The sequence below is a fragment of the Mauremys reevesii genome, linkage group 11, assembly GCF_016161935.1.
Source record: "Mauremys reevesii isolate NIE-2019 linkage group 11, ASM1616193v1, whole genome shotgun sequence".
Taxonomy (NCBI): domain Eukaryota; kingdom Metazoa; phylum Chordata; order Testudines; family Geoemydidae; genus Mauremys; species Mauremys reevesii.
Genome location: NC_052633.1, coordinates 23,290,963 through 23,313,601, shown reverse-complemented (window position 1 = coordinate 23,313,601; position 22,639 = coordinate 23,290,963). Strand labels below are relative to the sequence as shown.

At 42.2% G+C, this 22,639-nt stretch overlaps 1 protein-coding gene across 4 annotated transcripts in view; it reads right to left on the bottom strand.

The window, feature by feature from the left end:
- PGAP1 (post-GPI attachment to proteins inositol deacylase 1) overlaps positions 1-22,639 on the bottom strand; it is a 57,293-nt gene that overhangs the window by 17,713 nt on the left and 16,941 nt on the right. For all 4 annotated transcript variants that reach the window (XR_005586075.1, XM_039494048.1, XM_039494049.1 and 1 more), the window contains 14 exons: positions 21,513-21,565; positions 21,286-21,352; positions 16,358-16,463; positions 14,830-14,885; positions 14,664-14,747; positions 10,673-10,722; positions 8,288-8,339; positions 6,650-6,727; positions 5,528-5,603; positions 5,137-5,210; positions 4,985-5,036; positions 3,340-3,406; positions 763-871; positions 295-333 (listed from right to left, as the gene is read on the bottom strand). Coding sequence is in view for 3 of the 4 variants with exons in the window: in XM_039494048.1 (XP_039349982.1) it covers positions 295-333; positions 763-871; positions 3,340-3,406; positions 4,985-5,036; positions 5,137-5,210; positions 5,528-5,603; positions 6,650-6,727; positions 8,288-8,339; positions 10,673-10,722; positions 14,664-14,747; positions 14,830-14,885; positions 16,358-16,463; positions 21,286-21,352; positions 21,513-21,565 (963 nt within the window). In the remaining variant the exon portion in view is untranslated. The remainder of the gene's footprint in view (positions 1-294; positions 334-762; positions 872-3,339; positions 3,407-4,984; positions 5,037-5,136; positions 5,211-5,527; positions 5,604-6,649; positions 6,728-8,287; positions 8,340-10,672; positions 10,723-14,663; positions 14,748-14,829; positions 14,886-16,357; positions 16,464-21,285; positions 21,353-21,512; positions 21,566-22,639) is intronic.

The following is a 22,639-nucleotide window of genomic DNA, read 5'->3' as shown; positions in this document are numbered from 1 at the left end:
AGGGTATAGTAAAACAGCAAGTTTTAAAATAACATATATATTTAAAAGAAAAAAAAAATATCCGAACACTATTTTTGGCAGAACTTTGGGTTCCATACATCACTCTTTTGAAATATTGCTTTTATAGTCTACATAATTTTCTCAGATACCGGACAGACTTACTTCACTCGAGACACAGTACTCAAGAATGTCACATGTGCTTTCATTTATGTTTGTCATTAAGCAAGACGGCCAACCACAGACTTACACTAGTGATACACAAAACAAAATTAAACATTAAAAGGGTTTCCTTACTTGCCCAAGAACTTGTGAGAATGAGGTCTTGATGGTTACCTAATTGAACACACATATTAAAAAGAACTTTAATATTTTGTCATATATTACTGTCAAGTGATGAACCTTTTGAATAATGCTAAGCACAAAAAATAGAAAATTAACATTATATTTTACCTTTTGGTTTCTGAAAGAAAAAAATTCCTCTGTATCAGCAGCAGATCGGTAGTTGAAATATACATCATATCACCGACATACAGGGAAAGCTCAAGTAACATTTTAAAAGGTTTTATTTGTTTGATGACATCAGCCCACCTTTAATAGCCCTTCACCTGCTCCAAACTACTTTTAACTGCACTACGTAAATAAAAAGTGATTGAGAATATTAAACACCTTTAGATTTGATGAGCAAGAAATAAATTAAATTCCTCAAAATATGCAGATAGAGAGACAAATTATATATGGTAAAGAAAATAACCCGTTACTTACTTCATATTGACAATCTGACGATGAATAAATATTTAATACTGCAACAGTGCTGTCATTTTCAGGTTGTGCAATATGCAGTTTTGCAGAAATCTCAGTAAAAGATGGAACTCTGAAAGGAAAACAACTAGTAAATGCTCTAGTTATAATCAAAAGATACAGAAATATTTTAGCATGTTCAATACAAGTGGCTGCAAAACACTAGCAACATACAAAAGCATCACAGCAAGGACCAGCCTGATGGCACAGTGGTGGTGATTTATATGATCATGAAGAACATCAGTCAAGTCTCTTTTTCTCTGAGCTGGCACGGGCCAGGGTACTAACAAAGGAAGACTTCAAGCTCAATCCTACAGGGGAGGAGGCCTCATAACACTCCTACGTGAGCTAAGTGAGTGATGGGCTCTGACTGACTCAAAAAATTCAATCCCGTCCTCAGCAAGTAAACTGTCGATTGGGGCTTGAGCCTTCAAGAGCTGAGGAGGATGAATATGTGCAAAAAAGGGAAAGTGAGAATCTTCAGAACTCTGAAATGAACAGGCAAGACTATTTTCAAAACATTAAATCTAAACTGTAACTTGCAATGTATTACAATTAATCCTATTTCAAACCCATTTTATGTTCTAACCTCAAACCCAGCAAGGTTTTGATGTTGGCCACAGCAGCTGGTTATTTATGAGAACCATTAGAATAAATTGTAGACACTATTTTAAATACACCTCTACCCCGATATAACGCAGTCCTCGGGAGCCAAAAAATCTCACCATGTTATAGATGAGGCCACGTTATATCAGGGTAGGGAGAGGAATTGCTCCCTGTCCCAGCTCACCTACGCTCTGCCTCCGCCTCCTCCCTGAGCGCACCGCTGCTGCTCTGCTTCTCCCTCCCTTCCAGGCTTGCCACGCCAATCAGCTGTTTGGCCCGGCAAGCCTGGAAGGAGGGAGGGAGAAACAGAGTGATGACGGCGCTCCAGAGATGAGCTGGAGCAGGGAGTGGTTCCAGCTCACCTCCATTCTGCCTCCTCCCACGAGTGCGCCGCGTTATATCTGAATTTGCATTATATCAGACCGCATTATATCGGGGTAGAGGTGTATTTAGTGGTTAGCAATAACCTAATGACAATTATACTTTTATGCTCTCTTAGGCAAGTACATACACCTCTACCCCGATATAACACGACCCGATATAACACAAATTCAGATATAACGCAGTAAAGCAGCGTTGGGGGGGGGAGGTTGCGTGCTCCAGCAGATCAAAGCATGTTCAATGTAACGCGGTAAGATTTTTTGGATCCCGAGGACAGCGTTATACCAGGGTAGAGGTGTACTTGGATCAGGGACAATTCTATGTTGCCCATCTGCTCTCCCCTTCACGTGGCTTGCCCTCACACCCTAAAACGATATTTGCCTTGGCTTAAAGCTTGGTCTTCCTCTTCACCATATTCATCTCCATGGACTAAAAGAGTATCCGAGAGGGGAAAAGATCCTTTCAAGCTTCTGTGGCTCAGGGTTATCGTGGAAAATGAAGAACTGAATTTTTTTCTGGCTTCCCCCGCCCCGGGCTTTTGACTGTTTTAGTTCAGATTATCTTTTTGGAGGATTTGGGACAGTGCTCATTTTTAGGAAATGAGTCTCCTCCTTGCCTGGTGTTCTATTTTAGGCTTTATCTCAGGGTTCTGAGCCCTGGTATTCACTCCTCATCCTCTGAAATATAGTTGGAAAGGAATGAGAAAATCGTCCAAGATACCCCAGATCTTCCTCTTAGGCAGAAGGAGAGAATGAAATTGCATGTGCATGAGAACTACATGTGCTTTAAGTGGATAATTGTGTCATTTGGTAAGATGCCAGATTCCTTACCAAATGACTCAATTATCCACTTAAAGCACATGCAATTGAACCAGGAAGCTTTTCCCTTTAGAAGTGGTTCAGAACCAAGACTGTGGGATATTTTAGATTTACTACTGAAGAGCTGTCAGTGTGGAAGGTCCAGTTTGCCAAGTCCCAAGGGCTGAGGAAGGAAGGACGGACGGACGGACGTGTGTGTCAATCCAGACACACCATAACAAGCTGCCCAGACTCCCAAGCCTCCATTCCTGGCAGAGCGAAGGTCAGCATCCCTTCTACAGCTTCTGGGAGGTTTTCCTGCACAGATAGAACATCTCAAACTTCAGATTGCTGCAGCGATATGGCCTGTCTACACTGATGGGAGAGGAGGGAGCACACAGAGAGAAAGAACAGCACTGGAAATGTTGGCCCCTTAAGGGAGAGGAGTAAAGATTTTGCTTGTTGCTTCCCCTAAATCAGCTTTACAGGCAAAAATTTGCAATGTATAAAGGGAGAGCGCTGAACTACTCATCTGTCTTCACTTGTGGATTTAGAGAACCTGGTGCAAGCGGTGCAGCCAATCCCCTGAATCTCATGGACAGATCTGAACTCTCTCTGGCATTTAGAAGGAGAGAGAGGCAACCCAAATGTCTAAAACTGAAATCTAGTTCCAGAAAGTTTTCTCTTCTAATATGTCTGGGATGTAAACTCTACTTTGAAAGATAACAAGGAAAAACAGAATCTCAAAACTCCTTACTTAGAGACAGTTATTGAGTCTTCATGTGACCATGGTACGTGGAGTCTGTAAACATTCATTTTTCTTCCTGGAAAGGAATAGAAGTAAAAATGAATTATGAAACATTATTGTATGAGATTAAAATTACTGTAGTTCATTCACAGTTCAACGCAGTGGATAACACGACTATTGGATTATTTTTACATTTCAAATATCTGCAACAACTGTTACAATTTGCACTTTTAAAAATCACTACCGATACTTTGTAAGACAAGACTTACAAAGTCTTGTCTTACAAAGCTTTGGCTACACTTTGGCTACACTTGCATTTCAAAGCGCTGCGCAGCAGCGCGCGCCCGGCGCTTTTGCGCGCTAAGTGTAGTCAAAGCCCCCGCTGGGGAGAAAACTCTCCCTGCGCTGTCCAGCTCCTGCTCCCCTGTGACGTGGGAGCGGGGCGCTGCGCGCTGGCTGCGCTGGGGCTGACTACTGGCGGCGCGCTGCGCGCCGCGCTTTGCAGCGTGCAGCTGCAGTGCTGGTGTGTCTACTGCTGCTGCTGCTGCAAAAGCGCCTATAAATGGAGAATATAGACTATATCAATCTGTATGGAAAGAAATCTAAATTGAAAGCCATATAATAATATATTGAGAGTTCATATTTGGTTGACAGTATAAAGTTTGGATACCGTGTGTGTGAGATTGAGATATATCTATCTATCTATACCTATCTATTAAGAGTGAAATGTGTCAACCATCCTCCAATAAGCAGAGTAGGAAAGCTTAACAGGCACCCCAGTGTGCCTAGATCTTTGTGTGTCCTTCAGCCACAATCATAGATTTTTCGAGTGTTGGGCATATGATATGGCCTGTTTTGTAGTCCTTGCAAGATCTTCCGTGGTGCATGGTTCCTTCAGGAACCTAGAAAATCCTTGCTAATTACTTTCATTTAGAACCACTCTCCCACATACACAGTGATACAGATTATAGATTTTTATTTTGAAACATGTATTCACAACAGAATTTTTTTCAGTTTTTGTTTAAAAGAAGTGTGTAAACAGATTGAGACCCATGCAAAGATGATTTGGGTTATTTTTTAAAAGCCATAAAAATCTTCTACACCCAACCGAAGGGTCGAAATGGTACAGGAAAGCAGTAATAAGACACAGAGCGTCTCATCCCTAAGTCAACAATTCAGATTTTACTTCAGTTAATAGCAATTGAAAGCCCTTACCATACAAGGACTCTAGAACTCATAGTCCAGATCCTGACAGTGTCAACCTAACCAAAGCCCACTAATATAAGTGGCACCTCTCTTTGCAGAGACACCAAGGATGGAATGGTTAAGGAGTCCAGACTACTCCCTCAGCTTTACGAATGGTCCTTCTAGAAAGAGAGGTGAAGCACCCTCACAGGGTTGGGAAGCTTGTACAGACACTGCCCATAATTTTATCTGTTCATCGGATAGAACAGAGGATTTCAGTCTCCAGAGCACTCAATCTGGCAACTTTCACAGCAAAAAAAATTATATAAAAAGTAAAGAACTTGATAGCAATCACATTACAGTATGGAACATGAGAGAGCTGGGAGGCAGATGTACAACAGAAAAAAGCTGTCAAAAATATATTTTTCTGCAACCATTTATGTGCACTTCAGGAAAATATTAAATTTACCTTTGTGTGGTTGGCAGTGGCTCTCAATGTAGATTTTAAAAGCTTGGTATATCTAAACAAAAGAAAACAAAATAACAAGAAACATTTATTCACTTGCATTTCCAAAGGAACTAGTTAGTTAATATCAATGTTGTTTAATTCAATATTTTTACCTGGCCAAAGTGTTGGAGCTGTACATTGTAAATTAGACCAGTTGAATTTAATACAATTTTGCTTGAAGAAAGCCCTGTAGAAATGACAACCCTATATTATTTCCAGTTAGTAAATCTAGAAAAGTAAAGGACTAGAGACTGATTTGCTTGAAAAGTCCACTACATCTAAGGTTTTTCTTGGAAGTTGAGATACTTTATATGTACACCCGATATACAATATTTATGAAATCCCTAATAGTAAGAGGGTGAAATAAGGCTTGCTTAATAGGAAATTATCTTTGAACTTCACTCCAAAGATCAATCTTTTAGTATTTTAAGGCCAAATTTATTACTCAAAATATGCCAACAAATGCAGTTTTCAAGTTTTGCAAGAGCAGTGCATTATACTTACCAAAAGAAAAAAGGTGTGTTACAGGAAGTTGTACTGTTCGGGAATCCTCTTTAAAGAATTCACAGTCCAAAGTAAACTGCAACATAGACATATTATTTTATTGCATAGATCTGAAATGAACATAAAACTAGAGTATTGAGTCTGGCCATACTCTCTTCAGAACCCCAGGCAGACGACCAGGTTCAAAGGTTGCTGCAAGTCATGTTTCCATGCTTCATTTACAGTGGCTGGCTGGCCAGCCGTTGGTTCAGCCACTAGCACAAGCCAGAAGAGCTTTAGAGTAGCTTGCTCCGATTTTCACCCAGCTGCAACGTGTTGCGGCATGGCCAGAGAGCTAGTATCTCTAAGTCAGTGCCTCCTACTCTGGGCTCAAGAGGGTGGCATATGGCAGCCTGTCCTCAAGGATTCCCACACACAAGAAGAATATTTAGCGGGCCAGTGATGCCAGCTTTATGCTTTGTGCCCCTGGAGCGGCACAAGTGGACTGAGCTGAGCTGAGAATCTGGTCCACAATCTATAAAATATATTTAGTTCATTTAAAACTATTCTCTCACCTCACCTTAAAACCAGTATTTCTCACTTTCCTTTATAAAAGTGGCTTTCAAGCTGTTTATAGCTTGAAAGTTATAAGTTAACAGAGAGATGGTCTCTCTATGCAACAATCTCCCTTCTTATTCATGATTATATAGACCACCTACTATCACATTCTCAATCACAAAATATCTTTGTCACAGCTAGTACAGCTGCTTACATGAAAACATAGTACTAGGAAAGTATTAATGTATATTGAACTGTCTTAAAAATAAGCAGATAAACAGAAGAGACTAGAACCACAAGCAAGCAGCAGTTCGAAAATCACTGTTCTATACTTTTTTGTGAGTAAATATACAATCTGTAACTCGTTAGAATTATAGCTACTTGCGGTAGACTAGATGTTAAATTAGTTGAAAAATCTACCTTTGACTCACATACTGTAGGACAGAACTATAATTTGTAAATGATATTTAGTGCAACTCTCCATATTTAATACATTTTCCTTGCAACCAATAATGACAAAAATATAGTATTCGGTTGTCTTTAACAGATACTGAATAAAGTGTTTTTAAGTCTCATCTTTGTTACCTTATTGCCATTAATAGCTGGTACATAAACTACAAGATTCGACAAAGATGGATATTCCTGGAGTTTCAGAGTTACAACCTAAAATAGGAAAACAAAAATTACTTACAGTAAAAGTATAATTTGGTTCAGTTAAAAACCTCAGGCGAGAGCCTCACTCTTACTTCAGCTCTTTTATGTGGGGTAAGGGGCCCTAAAAACCTGATATCTGGCCAGGTGAGAAACTTGCAAGCCCTGGTATTAAGGGGGTATGCCAGGGCAGGGCCAGAGCCCACAGTACTACTGAGATTCTAAGAAGCAATGCAGGCCATGGGGCTGCCTCAGGAGGTTGCTGACACTGAGAAAGGCTCCCAGGGCTGTTTAAATTATGCCAGGGCCTGCTCCAGCCCCTACAGATGATTGGGAGTGCTCAAAAGGAGACTTAGAGCTACCATCACACCCCACACACTGCCGGCACCGGATTCTGTGCTGTGCCTCTTGAAGGTACATCACAGAAACTCACACCTAAATGTGAACACTTGTAATCATTGTAAGCTTCACAAATAATACCAGTTACAATTAAGGGGAAAAAACACAGTTTATATGTAAGTGTCCTGCATTAAAAGAGTGCTGTGTACTACAGTGAACTACACTGTGCACCACATCACATACTCTACTGAAGTTTTATATCAATGTTGAAATACTGTACACAACTCTTTAGAATTGGCTCAATCCTGCTCCCATTAAAAAGCTACAGGTAAAACATTTTATTATGCACTTCCAGTTACAGATTACAGATACAGTAGGTGCTGAAGGAATTATGATGAGATACACCCTTAAATTGCATATATTTGGACAGCAGTTGAGAAATGGATTACCATAACTATCACTGTTCATGTACTGTCACTCCCCATGGATTATTAACTTAAATATTCTCCTGCTAAAATGAATGCGCATCACTGAAGTTTCATTAACAATCGCATATCACACAATATTCAGTCTGTTTGAACCCTGTTGCTGTCTTTATTTATGTGGCTACAAACTGCTATCAACTTTAGAAGTGAAAGAAAATGTCTGCCAATAGAGGAGAACTATAAAGTCTACAAGATGTAAAATACATGCTAAGCCTTCTGCTATAAGAAAGGGAGTGAAGGGAAATCTCCCAAGAGTAGAATGACAGAAGAAGGTACTGACTTTGCCAATAGTAACAGAGAAGTCAAGCTGCATTCTAGAACAACTCAAACACAATTTAGAGTCTATTTGTTTCCTTTGATTATAAACCCAAGATGATTTTTTAAACACAATTTTATTGGTGTAGTTTTAGTAAACTAACATGTTCTTTTAAGTTTTCTATAGGCTTAACAATGAATTAGCCTTTTGAAAACTTCAGCTTTCTTGCTGGACTTCTGACAACCAAGTCACTGATATGGAATAAACATCACTTTCATATACCCTCAAAAATGGGGAAGAAGCTGAATTTTTAATTAAGATGTTTCCCACTCCCCCAGTAGCATATATCCCAAGAGGAAACCTGGCTTAGAAATCATATCAATTCTATACAATATGTGAATGTATTAAATTATTCACAAACCCACACAAAACGTCTTCACATAAATGCTCACCCCAGTTTGTTGAAGCAAAATAACGTATAGTACAATTTACCTTAACAGTTGGCAGTAACTCAGCTTTCCAAGATAAATCAAAACCTTCCAGGCTGTAAAAGTTAAAATACTTTAAAGTGCAACTATACAAATTGCACATATTCATTATGAAAGGAGCTAGCCAGTAATAGTGTATTATTAATGCACCAGCCTCTCTCTACCTCTATAGAAATGCACAAGGTTAAAAACGGGACACAGATCTAAGTCTACTATAGTTAAGGCTCCGTGTTTGTCACGAAAGTCATGGATTCTGTCACTGGAGCTGCCTGAGCAGCTCCGACACCCCCTGAGCCAGGTTCACTGGCCACTGCTGGGGCAGTTTCAGCTCCCCATCTCACCCCCCAGCAGCAGGAGTGTGGGTGTGGGGGGCCTCGGGGTTGGGGAGATGAGTGGTGCTTAACTGGGGAGGGCACTCCCCAGAAGGGCAACAGCAACTCCCCTTCCTCAGCTCCTAGCTCCGCGTACTGCCTCCGCCCACAGGCACCGCCCCTGCAGCTCCCATTGACCGCAGTTTCCAGCCAATGGAAGCTGCAGAACTGGGGCTTGGGGCAAAGCGGAGGCAGCACATGGAACTAGGGTCGCCACTTTCCAGGAGCTGGGTAGGGAGTATGCCCCAGCCCCACCAACACCCCCGTCCCCAGCACCTGCGGTGCCCCTGTCCTCAGTGCCCCCCCAGGCCATACACCCCTCCCCAGCACCTGTGGCACCCCCTGGGCCGCCATCCCAAGGGGTCCCTCCCCAAGTTTTAGTCAGGGATATATAGTAAAAGTCATGGACAAGTCACGGGCCATGAATTTTTGTTTACTACTGTGACCTGTCCATGACTTTTACTAGAAGTACCAGTGACTAAAACATAGCCTTAACTATAGTTAACTGAACGATTGTCCATATACCACACATTATAATTTAGCAATCTAAAGTAACTTACAACTCAAACAGCAGAGATGTTGCAAATCTGATTTCAGCCAGAGCTGTATAGGTATCAATATCACTGCATTCACAAGATCTGGGTGTTATATTAGCCTCAACTTTTTGAAGCATAATGAAAACATTTAATGAACTGATATCTGCATTTGTACTGAAGTAATGCACAATAAGTAAAAGCATCCACTGTTCTCACAGCTTAAGGGAACTTATAAAAGTGTATCATAAGCAACATCAGCTTTGCCTATTGGTGCAAACCTTTCAGGTGGCAGTTCAAAGCGGGTACTGGATTAATGATTATCTGTTAATGAATTTACTTTAGGTCAGCTATATATATTTTAAACAAAATCCCAGACATTTCTCAAAAGATGCACTTTAAGAACAAGATTAATAGATTCCAAGGTCAGAAGGCACCACTGTGATCATCTAGTATGACCTATTGTATAACACAGGCCATAAAAATTTCTTAAACTAATTCCTAGAGAAAATCTTTTAGAAGACCATCCAATTTTTATTTAAAAATAAATAGTCAGTGATTGAGAATCCACAACCACATATGAACCTGTTCCAGATCCCTTTAAATGGTGCTGTTTGACTAACTGGACTTAACTCACAATTAAAAAAAGATACTATATTTAATTAGACTTCATGGCCCCAACTCCCTGTACTGGCAGAGCTTGATGCAGATCTGGAGGGTGTGCAAAGGGGTTATAAAGACACCTTAGTGGTTCCTAATCCAATGCAGGGCAATTATAACACCTGGGTACCAGGTGGTCAGACAAGCACCATGGCCATGCTCCCTTATTCTGGGACAGAACACAGAGGCATAGGACCACTACACTTATGCCAAATGGGGACTCCCCTAACACAAGCAGTAGATTAAATTTGCTTTAAGACAGCTCTGAGCAGTTGGAGTGCAACAAAGCAGATTTTAAAAGGCTAGTGAATCTGGCCCTAAAAATAGTTTCAATTTGCATTAATTCATTACAAATTCCAAAATGTATCAATTAAACCTGACAATCTAATTTGCTAAAATAAAGTTGCTAAAACAAGCACATCCATTCCTAAATGTCCTCAAGTGACAATAAATTCATAGTAGTAGTTACGGAAGATGATGATCATTCAGTCCATCCTTTGCATACAACGGATACAGTCCCATGACAGAGGACTTATTAAAGTGATATTACATACAAGTCAGGGACAAAATAAGTTACACTGCCATAAAAGTTAAGAGAGTTATCTTTTTTCTTTAAATACTAGGTCATTTATTATTGCTTTGAATTTATTTAAATATTAAGAAAGCTGATTATACATTATACCAGATAACAATGACTTTTAACAGTAATCCTTCTTAAATCCCTATAGTTCTTCCTCCTAAATTGCTCTGTGTTACAAGACTGAATGCCCAAAATTGATCTTATAGTAACTAGTTAAATAAATTACAAGAAACCTTTATACTCACCACATAGATGAACTACTGTTTAAACAGCCATAAATCCAGCTACTTGTATCCTGTTAAATCAATACCATGTGAAAATGTGCGTTACTACTTTAAATTTTAAGTGTGAGTTTATATATAAAAATATTAAACTTCACTCCAAAAAAAATGTAGAGTTAGTGTTGATGATCCACTCTTAATTTATACCTGCCTAACTGTGACACCTCATCAGACATCACCCACTGTTCTAAACCTCCTTCAATACTTATATACATCAAAGTCTATTAAAAAGACAAGACTTCAGTCTTCATTTCCCTATCCTTATCTATCACACATTTCTATAGTGGCCCTCATTATAACTACCAAGTGCTCCTAAGAGGGACTTTACACACTCAATCAAAACACAAAAATGCAGGTACTTATGGAGTATGATTCATCTCCTGTTTCCTTAGCTATTTATTTGAAATCAGTAAGATTCACCGTCTCCTTTTCTTGATCCTGTAGAGTGTTAATGACATCGTGTCTGCTGCCAAGAAGCTAGATACCACAAACTCAGAATTATGCAATAAAGTAGAACGAACAGCTCAAATACAAGAATGAGAATCTTTGGCTAGACAAGAAATATGTTTAATAATTTACCTTTGTCGTTTTTGCTAACCATGAAAATGAACAGAAGATATTGCACTTATTATTTCTTATGAAAAACAAAATTGAAGTGTTCAGAAGTCTCAAAGAACTCTTCTAAAAAGATTGGGTGGTAATTCCAGTGTCTGGGTAGTTATATTGTGCCTACCTAAATCCCTCAAACATAATGTGGTGGTGATCTTCATTTCTTGTCCCAAACTGTTGTATAAAGTTACTGTATTATTATTAATCGACTGCTGTGGTGGCAAAAGTGTTCCCTCTATATTCCTCGCCAACCTCACAAGCAAATTGCAAAGTAAAGTATTTGGAAAACAATTAGATCCTCAGATAAGATGACTGTACAAAACTAAAGTATTATTTATATACTTGTGTAATCAACAATTCTAGTTTAAGGACTTATGAAAAACAACTACTGAAGACGTACTGTAGTTATACTACAAACAATAAATATTTTTTGGCAATCAGCAATTGTTTTTATCAAAATCCTGTAAGCAATTAGTATATCTTAAAAATGAGATGAAAAATTCAGTTTAGTTAGAAATTAAGCCTTGTCCAAAATACCCAAGCAGCCCAAGTAAAATTTATATTCTTACCAAGCAACGTTGTGTCTGATTTAAAGAATTGCAGTTATTTTACATCTTATACAGCAAATTCTATTCTGATGCAAGAATCAGACACAACATTGCTAATGATTAAAGCTGATCAAAAGCCAGAATTTCTATTTTACAGAAAATGCCAATATTTGCGGGGGGAGGAGGAAGAGGGGGCGACGGTGTTCCGTTTTGGAACAGAAAGTAGAATTTCCAAAATTTCCCACAGAAGGGAACATCTGAAAAAAAAAATCTTATTGAAATAATCAAAACATTTTGTTTAAAGATTTTTGAATTGAAATTAAACCTGGGAGCCCAAGTTTTGAGGCCACTGGCTTAGCTGCAGCTCCCAGGCAGAAGGCTCCCAGATGGGCTGGGAGCTTAGAAGCCCTGGGGACCATGGATGAGCCAGGAGCCTCTAGGCATGGGAGCCAAAGGCTTTGGGTGCCTGGTTCCATGGGCTAGAAGCCTTGAGAACCACACCTCAAGCTGGGTCCCCCAGTGTTTACACAGCTTCCAGGTTCCTGGCTCCGCAGCAGGGAGCAGGCTCCAGCTATACCTAGGCTTCCAGGCTCCTAGCTCTGCAGCAGGGCGCCTAGAAGCCCTGGGTCCCCAGACATGGGGTAGTTTTCATGTCTGGGTTGCCCCAGAGCCATGGACCCTGGAAGCCCACTAACTGAACTAGCAGGAAGCCAGGCAGGGATCCATTGGACCCCTGTATGAACTCAGATAAGTCTGAAGTGATGCTGGTGGGAAGGAGGAACAATTATAGGAGCTAACCAAGACACTGACCTCTCCTTCCACTAAAGGCATCTACCCTCCATTCACCAAGGTTGTATGAAATCTTGGAGTTTTACTGGACTCGTCACTAAACTTGAATACCTCTGTAGTAACAGTGGTGAGAAATGCATTCTTCCACCTCCAGTTAAGAAACTACACTCCTTTCCAAATGAGGAAGTGAGTTGAAATGATTCATGTGTTTGCCTTGAGGTTAAACTACTGCAAATCATCATGCTTGAGGCTGAAACTGGAAGAAACACAAACTCCAATTGTATAGCACACAGCAGCCCATCTCCTCAACAGGAAAACCGCTGAGAACACATCAACTGGTGGTGCTCCATATCCTCTACTAGCTCCCGGTTCATTTATATTGTTCTGGGTAAGGCCCCTACTAGAGCCCCATTTTGGGATAGCCTCCCTCTTCAGGAAGGTCACAAGCACATGTTTTCCTGAATGCGGGCGTAAGATGGGGCCTTGCTACACTAAAGACCTACTCTCCATTCACAAACCATTGAAACAGCTGCACCAGTCCTTAATGACTGTTGCTGTTGACTGCACTGAGACTAGACCAGTGGTCCCCAACGCGGTGCCCATGGGTGCCATGGCGCCCGCCGGGACATTTATGTGCGCCCACCTAGTGCCCAGCAGGGGAGAGAAGCCACAGCCCCGTGCCCTGCTGAGGACAGAGAACTCCGGGGCTGTGGCTTCTCCAGGGCTGCAGACTGTGGGCGCCGGTGTTCTTGGTCCCTGGCAGGCGTGGGGCTGCAGCTTAAGCCGGAGAGAAGCCGCGGCCTCACGCCTGCCGGAGACAGAGAACTCCTGGGCTGCAGACTGCGGGCACTGGTGTTCTCTGTCCCTGGCAGGCGCAGGGCCGCGGCTTCTCTCTGGCCTCGAGAAGCCGCAGCCCCGCGCCTGCTGGGGACAGAGAACTCCGGGGCTGCAGGCTGAGGGCGCCGGCGTTCTCTGTCCCTGGCAGGCGTGGGGCCCACCTAGTGCCCGGCAGGGAAGAAAAGCCGGGGCCCCCCGCCTGCTGAGGACAGAGTACTCCAGGGCTGCAGGCGCCAGTGTTCTCTGTCCTCCCGGCTTCTCTCCAGCTTCTCTCTGCACTGCCCAGAACTGGCACCAAAAAAAAAACCAAAACCAAACCAAAACCTGCATTATGCGAGTAATTGTTGGTGCCCGCCACACTCTTCTGAAAACATGAATGTGCTACTGGCCACAAAAAGGTTGGAGACCACTGGACTAGACACAAGGAAACCAAAGATAAAGGGTCTAGGAGTCAATGGAATGTGCAATGGACCTGTGGAGGAGACAGAACTGTGCTAAAGGCTGATCATTTTCATACCACGATTTGCATGTCAAGTTATGACAACAGAGAATGGAGTTGAGAAACAGTTGCTAAGCTGCTGAAGTTTGGAGTTGTGAACTGCAAAATCTATTATAGGCAACTCTAAGTCAGTCTTAGGGCTTGTCTACATGAATAATTAGACCACAGCAAGCTGACATGTGAATCCACCCAACACTAGCCTGCCACAGTCTAACTGTTCATGTGCTGACAAGTGTTAACAGTTTGTTAAAATCTTAAAATACCCTAACAAACTCTTAATGCGTCAGCAGGGTACATACACAAAGACCTCAGCAGGCTAGTGTGGGGTGGATTCACACCTCAGCTTGTCACGATCTAACTGTTAATATAGACAAGGCCTTAGTGTGTGTGTGTGTGTGTATTATATATATATATATATATATATATATATGCAGTACTCAGATACTATGATAATGAACACACCAGAAATAACAAATACTAAATGGCATGCACCCCTAAACAAATAATAGGTTGGGATTACAGTAAAAAAACTGGCTCTGTTTAATAATTACTGTACTGGAGAAGTTATCTTAATACAGCTTTTTAAATGGAAACAACAATTCAGTTTCATAAAGTTAAAATCAGGTAACCACAGATATATTTACAAAAATACAGAAAGCACGTATTTTCTCACCAACATACTGTTTTGACAGTGGACATGACTGTAGGTTTTTCTGTGGTTTGAAAGAGGAAACAGGAAATATTTTCCATCAGATTCCTTAAAAGAAAAAATATTGCTTATTAGAAAAAACACAGAAATAACAAAATTGAAATTAGAAAAAGAAATTAATGCTACTTACATTGTAAACTGTATAAGTCCATTTTGAGGATTTGATTTTCATCCAAATCAAAGTTCCTAGAAGTAAATTATATGCTTTAATTTTCTCACTTGTGTGTGATAAAAAACTTTAATTCTAGTTGTATGTTACTGCAGGAATTGCCTATAATGTATAATATAATCTTGAGCAGACCTTCACAAAAATATCAAAGCATATTTTAATCAACTTCTTGTTCACATCTCCAGATGTTAGGACATAGGAACATTAAAATATGTAATCCAATACTCACAACTGCTATTCAGAATTGCATACAATGGTTAAAATCAACTATCTGTACAACATCCCAAATCAAGGGATGCTATTATTACTTGCAAAATATATTAATAAGTGTTGCTACTAAAATAAAAGGTCTCAAAGAAAAATAGCATTAGCATCTGGTGGGCATCTATGTCAGTATGGAGGCTGAATACAGACAAGAGAGTGTTGAAAATATAGCAGCACAGCATACTTTCTTTGCCCCTACCACACTTTCAGTCTCACAGGAAAGGAACATAAAAAGCCCAAATTCAGGCAGCAGAATTAGGAGCAGAAGACTCGCTACAAGAAGAAAGTATGAGCAGAAAGAAATATGAATGAAGGGGAACGAGTAATAGAAACAGATTTATTAGACACACAAAACACACACGCTCAAATTCACCCTTACTATAACTCCTTTGAACTTAATGGCATTACAGCATGGATAAATTTAGCCAAATGTCAAAGGGAATGAGGAGAGAGGAAAATGCAACTGAAAAAAATTGCACATAAATATACTCCAAATTGCTATTGAACTGGGAGGGTGTGGGGGAGGAAATATCTGACTAAATGATTAATGAAAAGTAAAGAAATATCTTTGTATTATTCACCTCCCCCTAGTCTATTTCAACAAAATTAAGCCTTGGTAGTTACTCCTGGGCTCTACAGCCATGGCTTCTCCTTGTTAACTTCCTAGCAGCCAGAGAATGCCTAATATGGAATTCTGCAGATGTCCCAACCCAAGAGAGGAGCCAATTCTTTATTATAGCATGAGTCTCTTTGCCCAGCTCTGTCACAGGAAAGGAGCCATTGAATCTGCACATCTGGGCACCTAGGAATTCCCCAAGCAGCCAGAATTAGCATAGTGGCTTTACAATACATACATACCAACCCCCACCAGGATAGGGGATGGACATGGGAAAGGCTATAGTCAGAACATCTGAGCTTCAGCTACTCCTGTGATTGCTGGAGATCAGTCAGCCAGGCCTAAACTGGAACAACGTTTGTTTCCTGGCTACTCCCCAGAAACTGGGGAATACAAAAGTGGCATGTCTTTGCCCCACTATGGTCCTCAACCAAGCCTAGTTCAGCTAGAAACAAGAATCAAGACCATAGTTTGTCACCATGCATTCCAAATGGTGTTTGAGTGGTGCTTAAAGAAAGAGTGTGTGCTTCAGCAATTCGGTAGTGAGAAGATTAACTCTTAGACAAAATGTGTCCCTGGATCCTGGTCAAAGCAATTAGAGTTGCATACCTTTAAGTTCAGTAAGTGGTTCAGGATCTTCCTCAAAGAACTTTGCTGGGTGCCTCACAAAGTGATGATTCAATACTAACATTCTCTTCTTTGGATCCTCAGTTATCTAAAAATACCGGACAACTTGTTAATAATCTGCTTAGCATTTTATGTGATTTACAAGAATTAAGCCAGCAACGCAGCTTTATTTATAGTAAAAGTCAGAGCTCCAAAAAGGCAGAGGATAATATGGTTTCTAGTTTCAATTCAATAACTGGAGCTAATAAAAATACTCCATCTATATCCAATTACTGCTATATGCAAATTGCAACTGCTCAAACTATACAAAAAGTTAAAACTATGTATACATAAAACCAAAAAGCTTTAGCTATATTTATATAATATAATACAGAGAGAGACACATGCATGCACCATAAGGTGATATCTATGTGATAAAGTGCAGACCCATGTAACAAGTTTATTTTTCATGCACCTATAAATAAGGCTAAGATTTAGTCACAGGTATTTTTAGTAAAAGCCACGGCCAGTGACCTGTCCGTGACTTTTGCTATATGAATACCCATGACTAAAAAAAACAGTTACTCACCTTTTCTGTAACTGTTGTTCTTCAAGATGTGTTGCTCATTTCTATTCCAGTTAGGTGTACACGTGCGTCGTGTGCATGGATGTCAGAAACTTTTTCCCTAGCAGCTACCTGTCGGGCCGGTTGCGGAGCCCCCTGGAGAGGCGCCAATATATGACCCTGCTGGCCCAACCCCCGCTTCAGTTCCTTCTTGCCGTCTACTCCGACAGAGGGGAAGGTGGGGGGATGGTGGAAATGGAATAGATAGGAGCAACACATATTGAAGAACAACAGTGACAGAAAAGGTGAGTAACCGTTATTTCTTCTTCGAGTGCTTGCTCATATCAGTTCCAGTTAGGTGACTCCCAAGCCTTACTTTAGAGGTGGGGCGGGGTCAAAGTATTGCAGCCTGAAGAATCGCCCTGCTGAAGGCTGCATCATCACAAGCTTGGTGGACGATGGCGTAGTGCGACGTGAAGGTGTGCACCAAGGCCCATGTGGCAGCCCTGCAGGCTTCCTGGAGGGGTATGTGTGCCAGGAAGGCTGCTGACTGGGCCTGAGCCCTTGTGGAATCAGCCGTAACAGCAGGCGGAGGGACATTTGCCAGGTTATAACAAGTGCGGATACAAGCGGTGATCCATGAAGATATTAGCTGGGAGGAAACCGGTGCACCTTTCATTCATTCCACAATGGTGATGAACGAGTGGGTTGCCTTGCGACATGGCTTTGTTCGGTCTATGTAGAAGGCGAGTGCCCTTCTGACATCCATCGAATGCAGCTGTGGTTCTCGAAGGTCGGCATGTGGTTTTGGGTACAAAAACGGCAGGAAAAGTCCTGGCTGACATGGAAATGGGATACAACTTTTGGTAGGAAAGCTGGATAAGGCCTCAGCTGAACTTTATCCTTATGGAAAATGGTATAAGGTGGTTCACACACGAGAGCCTGTACCTCAGAACCCTGTCGTGCTGAGGTAATGGCCACTAGGAAGGCGACCTTCCAGGAGAGATAGAGGAGTGAGCAGGAAGCCAGTGGCTTGAAAGGGGAACCCGGATCGACAGATCCAAGAGAGTGGGGTACCAACACTGGTGAGGCCAAGCTGGGGTCACCAGTATGATGTCCGCCTTGTCCCTGCAGACCTTGAGGAGTACCTTGTGGACCAGAGGAAATGGCAGGAAGGCGTAAAGCCATTGGCTGGACCACGGGATCAGGAAGGCATCCACGATCGAGCCCGGGCTGTGACCCTGGAAGGAGCAGAAGGCTGGGCACTTCCTGTTGGTCCGCAAACAGATCGATTTGGGGAAACCCCCAGCTGCGGAAAATGGAGTGGATGATGTCTGGACAAATCAACCATTCGTGCATAAGGAAACGTCTGCTCAAGCTGTCTGCCAGTACATTTTGAACACCCGACAGGTATGAAGCTTGAAGAAGGATGGAGTGGGCTAAACAGAATTCCTACAGCAGAAGGGCTTCCTGGCAAAGGGGAGATGACCAGGCTCTGCCTTGTTTGTTCAGATAAAACATGGCTGTGGTGTTGTCTGTCAATACTGCTACACAACAGCCCTGTAGGCGTGACAGGAACGCTTGGCACGTGAGGCGGATCGCTCTGAGTTCCTTGATATTGATATGCAGGGTTAGTTCTTCTACCTGCCATAAACCCTGTGTTGTCAGGATTCCGAAGTGTGCCCCCCCATCCCAACGCAGATGCATCCGTTACCAGGGTCAGAGTGGGCTGAGGAGGGAGGAACACAACCCCAGCGTCCACCATGTGGGGGTCCAGCCACCAACGCAGGGAATCGAGAGTATGGCTTGGGACTGCGAGCACCATTCCCAGGATACACGGACGCCAACCACGTCTGTAGGGGCCTGAGCCTCAGTCTGACATGCTGCACCATGTAGGTGCAGGATGCCATGCGACCCAGCAACTTGAGACACTGCCTCGCTGTGGTCATGGGGAACCTGCAAAGGTTGGTGACTATGTTTGCAAGGGTCAGACGTCGGGCCTCCGGAAGGAACGCTCTCGCTTGGTTTGCATCCAGGATTACCCCGATAAACTCTATTGTTCAGGTTGGGGTGAGAACAGACATTCAGCATGATGCCCAAGCATGTCTGTGACCATCTGCACCTGAGACTGAACTTGCTGGCAAGACTGGCCCCGTATGAGCCAGTCGTCTAGGTACGGGTAGACGTGCATGTGATATCGGCAAAGAAAAGCTGCCACGACTGCCATACATTTGGTGAAGATGTGAGGGGCTGTGTGCAGGCCAAACGGGAGGGCTGTGAACTGATAGTGCATCTTGTTCACCATGAAACGGAGAAAACGTCTGTGGGACGGGGTGATTGAAATGTGAAAGTAAGTGTCTTTCATATCAAGGGCGGCGTAACAGTCTCCTGGATTCAATGAGTGAATGATTGCAGCCAAGGTGACTATGCAGAATTTCAAGTTAACAATATGTTTGTTGAGCTCCCTGAGGTCCAGAATGGGCCTTAGGCCTCCTTTTGCCTTGAGGATGAGGAAGTAAGGTGAGTAGAAACCCCTGCCCCTGAGCTCCCAAGGCACCTCCTCCACCGCTCCTAGGGCGAGGAGTGCCTGCACCTCTTGAATAAGAAGTTGCTCGTGAGAGGGGTCCCTGAAGAGGGACCGGCAAGGAGGGCAGGATGGAACAGAAGTAGATAGAACACACACACACACACAGATAAGAGATTGCTAGGGAGTAGCGGAGCACTTGATAACAAGAGACCACTGTTCCAACAACCGTCACAGGCGGTAAAAAGGAATTGAAGGGGGGTCGGGCTGGCGGGGTCATATATAGAGCACCATATCGGCGCCACTCCAGGGGGCTCCACAGCCGGTCCGACAGGTAGCTGCTAGGGAAAAAGTTTCCGACATAAGTGCATGCGGCGCGCACACACACCTAACTGGAACAGATATGAGCAAGCACTCGAAGGAAGAACTTAGCAGTTCCTGGCACCCCGGGCGATACTGCTCTGGGGTGGCCTCAGGACACCGCTGCTGTGTGGGCGCAGGGGCCAAAGACTAGGCCCTGCACTGGCTAACCTCTGCACTGGCTCCAAGGCCCTGAGGACTGCTGCTCGGGTGCTACCTGGGGCGCTCCCTGGGGCCAGCTGCCCCGGGCTACCTGAGCAGTGGTTGGAGCAGCTGGCCCCAGGGCTGCCCCTGGGACCGCTGCTCGGGCGCTCCTCAGAGCCAGCCATCCTGGGATCACCTGAGCAGCGCCTGGTGCAGCTGGCTGCAGGGTACCTGGGGCCAGCTGCTCTAGCGGCCCTGGGATCAGCCACACTGGCCATTGCAGCTGCAAAAGTCACAGAGGTTGCGGAAAGTCACAGAATCCGTGACTTCCGCAACCTCAGTGACAGAGTCACAGCCTTACCTATAACTGATTCACTTGCTTGCACCCATTAATCCAACTTCCTGGGCCCAACTCATACACTTCAAATGTCTGAGTAGCTTCAAACCTATGCCGTTTTTTTAAAAAAATCAACCTCCTAAAGTAAGTTTCCTCCTACTTCCTGCAAATAAAACTTTGCAATTTCTGAGTATTACGGCCATCCCCAATGAGTTCTGAAAATTTTTACCCCCAATAGATCAGCCAACTTCCCTATATCCAATTGAACAAGCTTCAGAGACCAGTGAAGCTCTCAAAGAACGACCAAACCTCTCAGCCTTATCCCCAGTTCTTCATTTTTATTGCTGTAAAATTACACAAAGGTTCAGGAATAAGATGAAATATGATGAAAGGTTCTTCAAATAGTTTTTCAAACAGTAACATGCCACAGTAACATAACACTTAAGCAGGTAGAAAAGAAAAATGAGACAGAGGGAGTAAAAAGAAGAAATAAATAGGAAGAAAGTGAAGAAAAGAAGAAACTCATTCGCTTTTTCCTTGGTTTCCCGTAAGTAAGCATTCCAAATTTACATTGAGGGTTTTTGTTTTGTTAAAATAATTTGCAACAGGACACTATATGTAAGCAAATTTGTATACCTTGTCACAGTACAGCTGAGCAGATTTGTTCTGAATTGCAATGTCCCAGGCCTGTTTAACTCATTCTATCACAGTGAGAAGGTCAGGGTTTTACCCCAGCTATAATTAACTCATCGACTCAGCCAGCAGCAAAAACTGAACCATTGTCACATTCTTCACAGAACCCAAAACACAAGATTCTGAAGCACTAGACATCAAAAAGCCAGCAATTTTTTTCAACATGATACAGAATTATCAGAAAGTAATATAAAGTATTTGACCCTGACTATTACAATGGTAGCTAAATCATCACTTTGTTGGGGGGAGAAAATCCCCACCTTCCTCCCAGTATTTATGGGGCATGCAGGACATGGGAAACTACAAACCTGTTTGGTGGTTTCATCAATAAGATCAAAAAATGCCCTAATGGTAGCCAAGATCAATTCTTTACACCTAGAACAAAACATAAGGAACACTATATTTAAAAATGCAACACCAAAAAGGGTATTTTCAGAATATTACACTCTGAAATTAATTTAGAAAAGGTGATGAAGGTAAGAGATGGAGAAAGATGTCAGGTCGATTACCTAACTTCTTTATTCTATTTGCTTACCATACTATGGAGAGGTGGTCTGTTGAGGCCCAAGTTCTAGGCACTGCTGAGCTCTGTTTGGGGGTGGGGGGGAGGGAGGAAGAAATGTATTAGCTTTTTGGGGATTCAACATTTAAACATTAGAAATTTGAAAATTTATTTGTGATTTATGTCTGAATATTTATTAATAAGATGGGCTTTTATAAAATTAACAAAAGCTTGGTTAGCCTTAAGATAAAGCTGAGGAAAAAACCTTAGCACGTCAGGAACAGACTTTGAATTGTCACGGTTAATTTATTTATTTTAAAGAAAACTACATCGTTTTCCTCAAAGCTAAGATTCGCTTCCTTAAAAAAAAAAATAAAAAAAAATTCTCAACTTATTTAAGTTGATTCTATTATCCCATTTTCCCAATGATCCATCAGCATCCACATCCAAAACCTGGGAAAGTAGGACAGTCTTGCAAAGTAGCTTGAATGTCACCAATTCTGGACTCTGACAGACCCAGGGTGGAACAGAGGGGGAAATGGTACCAGATGGAACATATCAGAACCAAGACACACACCTATACCTCCCACCTCAAAGAATATTTATCAACTGTACATTTCAACCATTTAACCTTTTAGCCTTAGAGCATCACAATTTCTGTCCTACCACTCTGGGGGGGAGAGTTGAACTTGTAAAAGGCAAGATCCCATTTAGGGCTTTGCAGGTTAAAACCAACATCTTAAATTTCAACCAAAAGTCAACTGATAGCCATGGAAGATTATGGAGCAGAGTTGCAATATGAGTGAAATGCCAGATAAGTGCCTTTATGTTCTGCACCAACTGCAGTTCCCTAATAATATAAAGACAGAGTCTCATGTAGAACATTTTGTAATAGCTCAGCTTTGAGGTGAGAAAGGCATAGATCGCCACTGTGAGGTCTGCACCAAATCTAAAATTATGCAAATTTATTACCAAAAAAATATGATACTCTTGACTACTGCTACCACCTGGATACTCAGAATCAGGTAGGAATTCAACAAGATTCACAGGCTGCAAACCTTAAAATGAATGGAAAGCACCTCTCAACAGACAGGGATTATTTCAAACTTTCAATGTAATCATTATAGCATGGGGTAAACAGCAGTAGGGAAATAATTCAC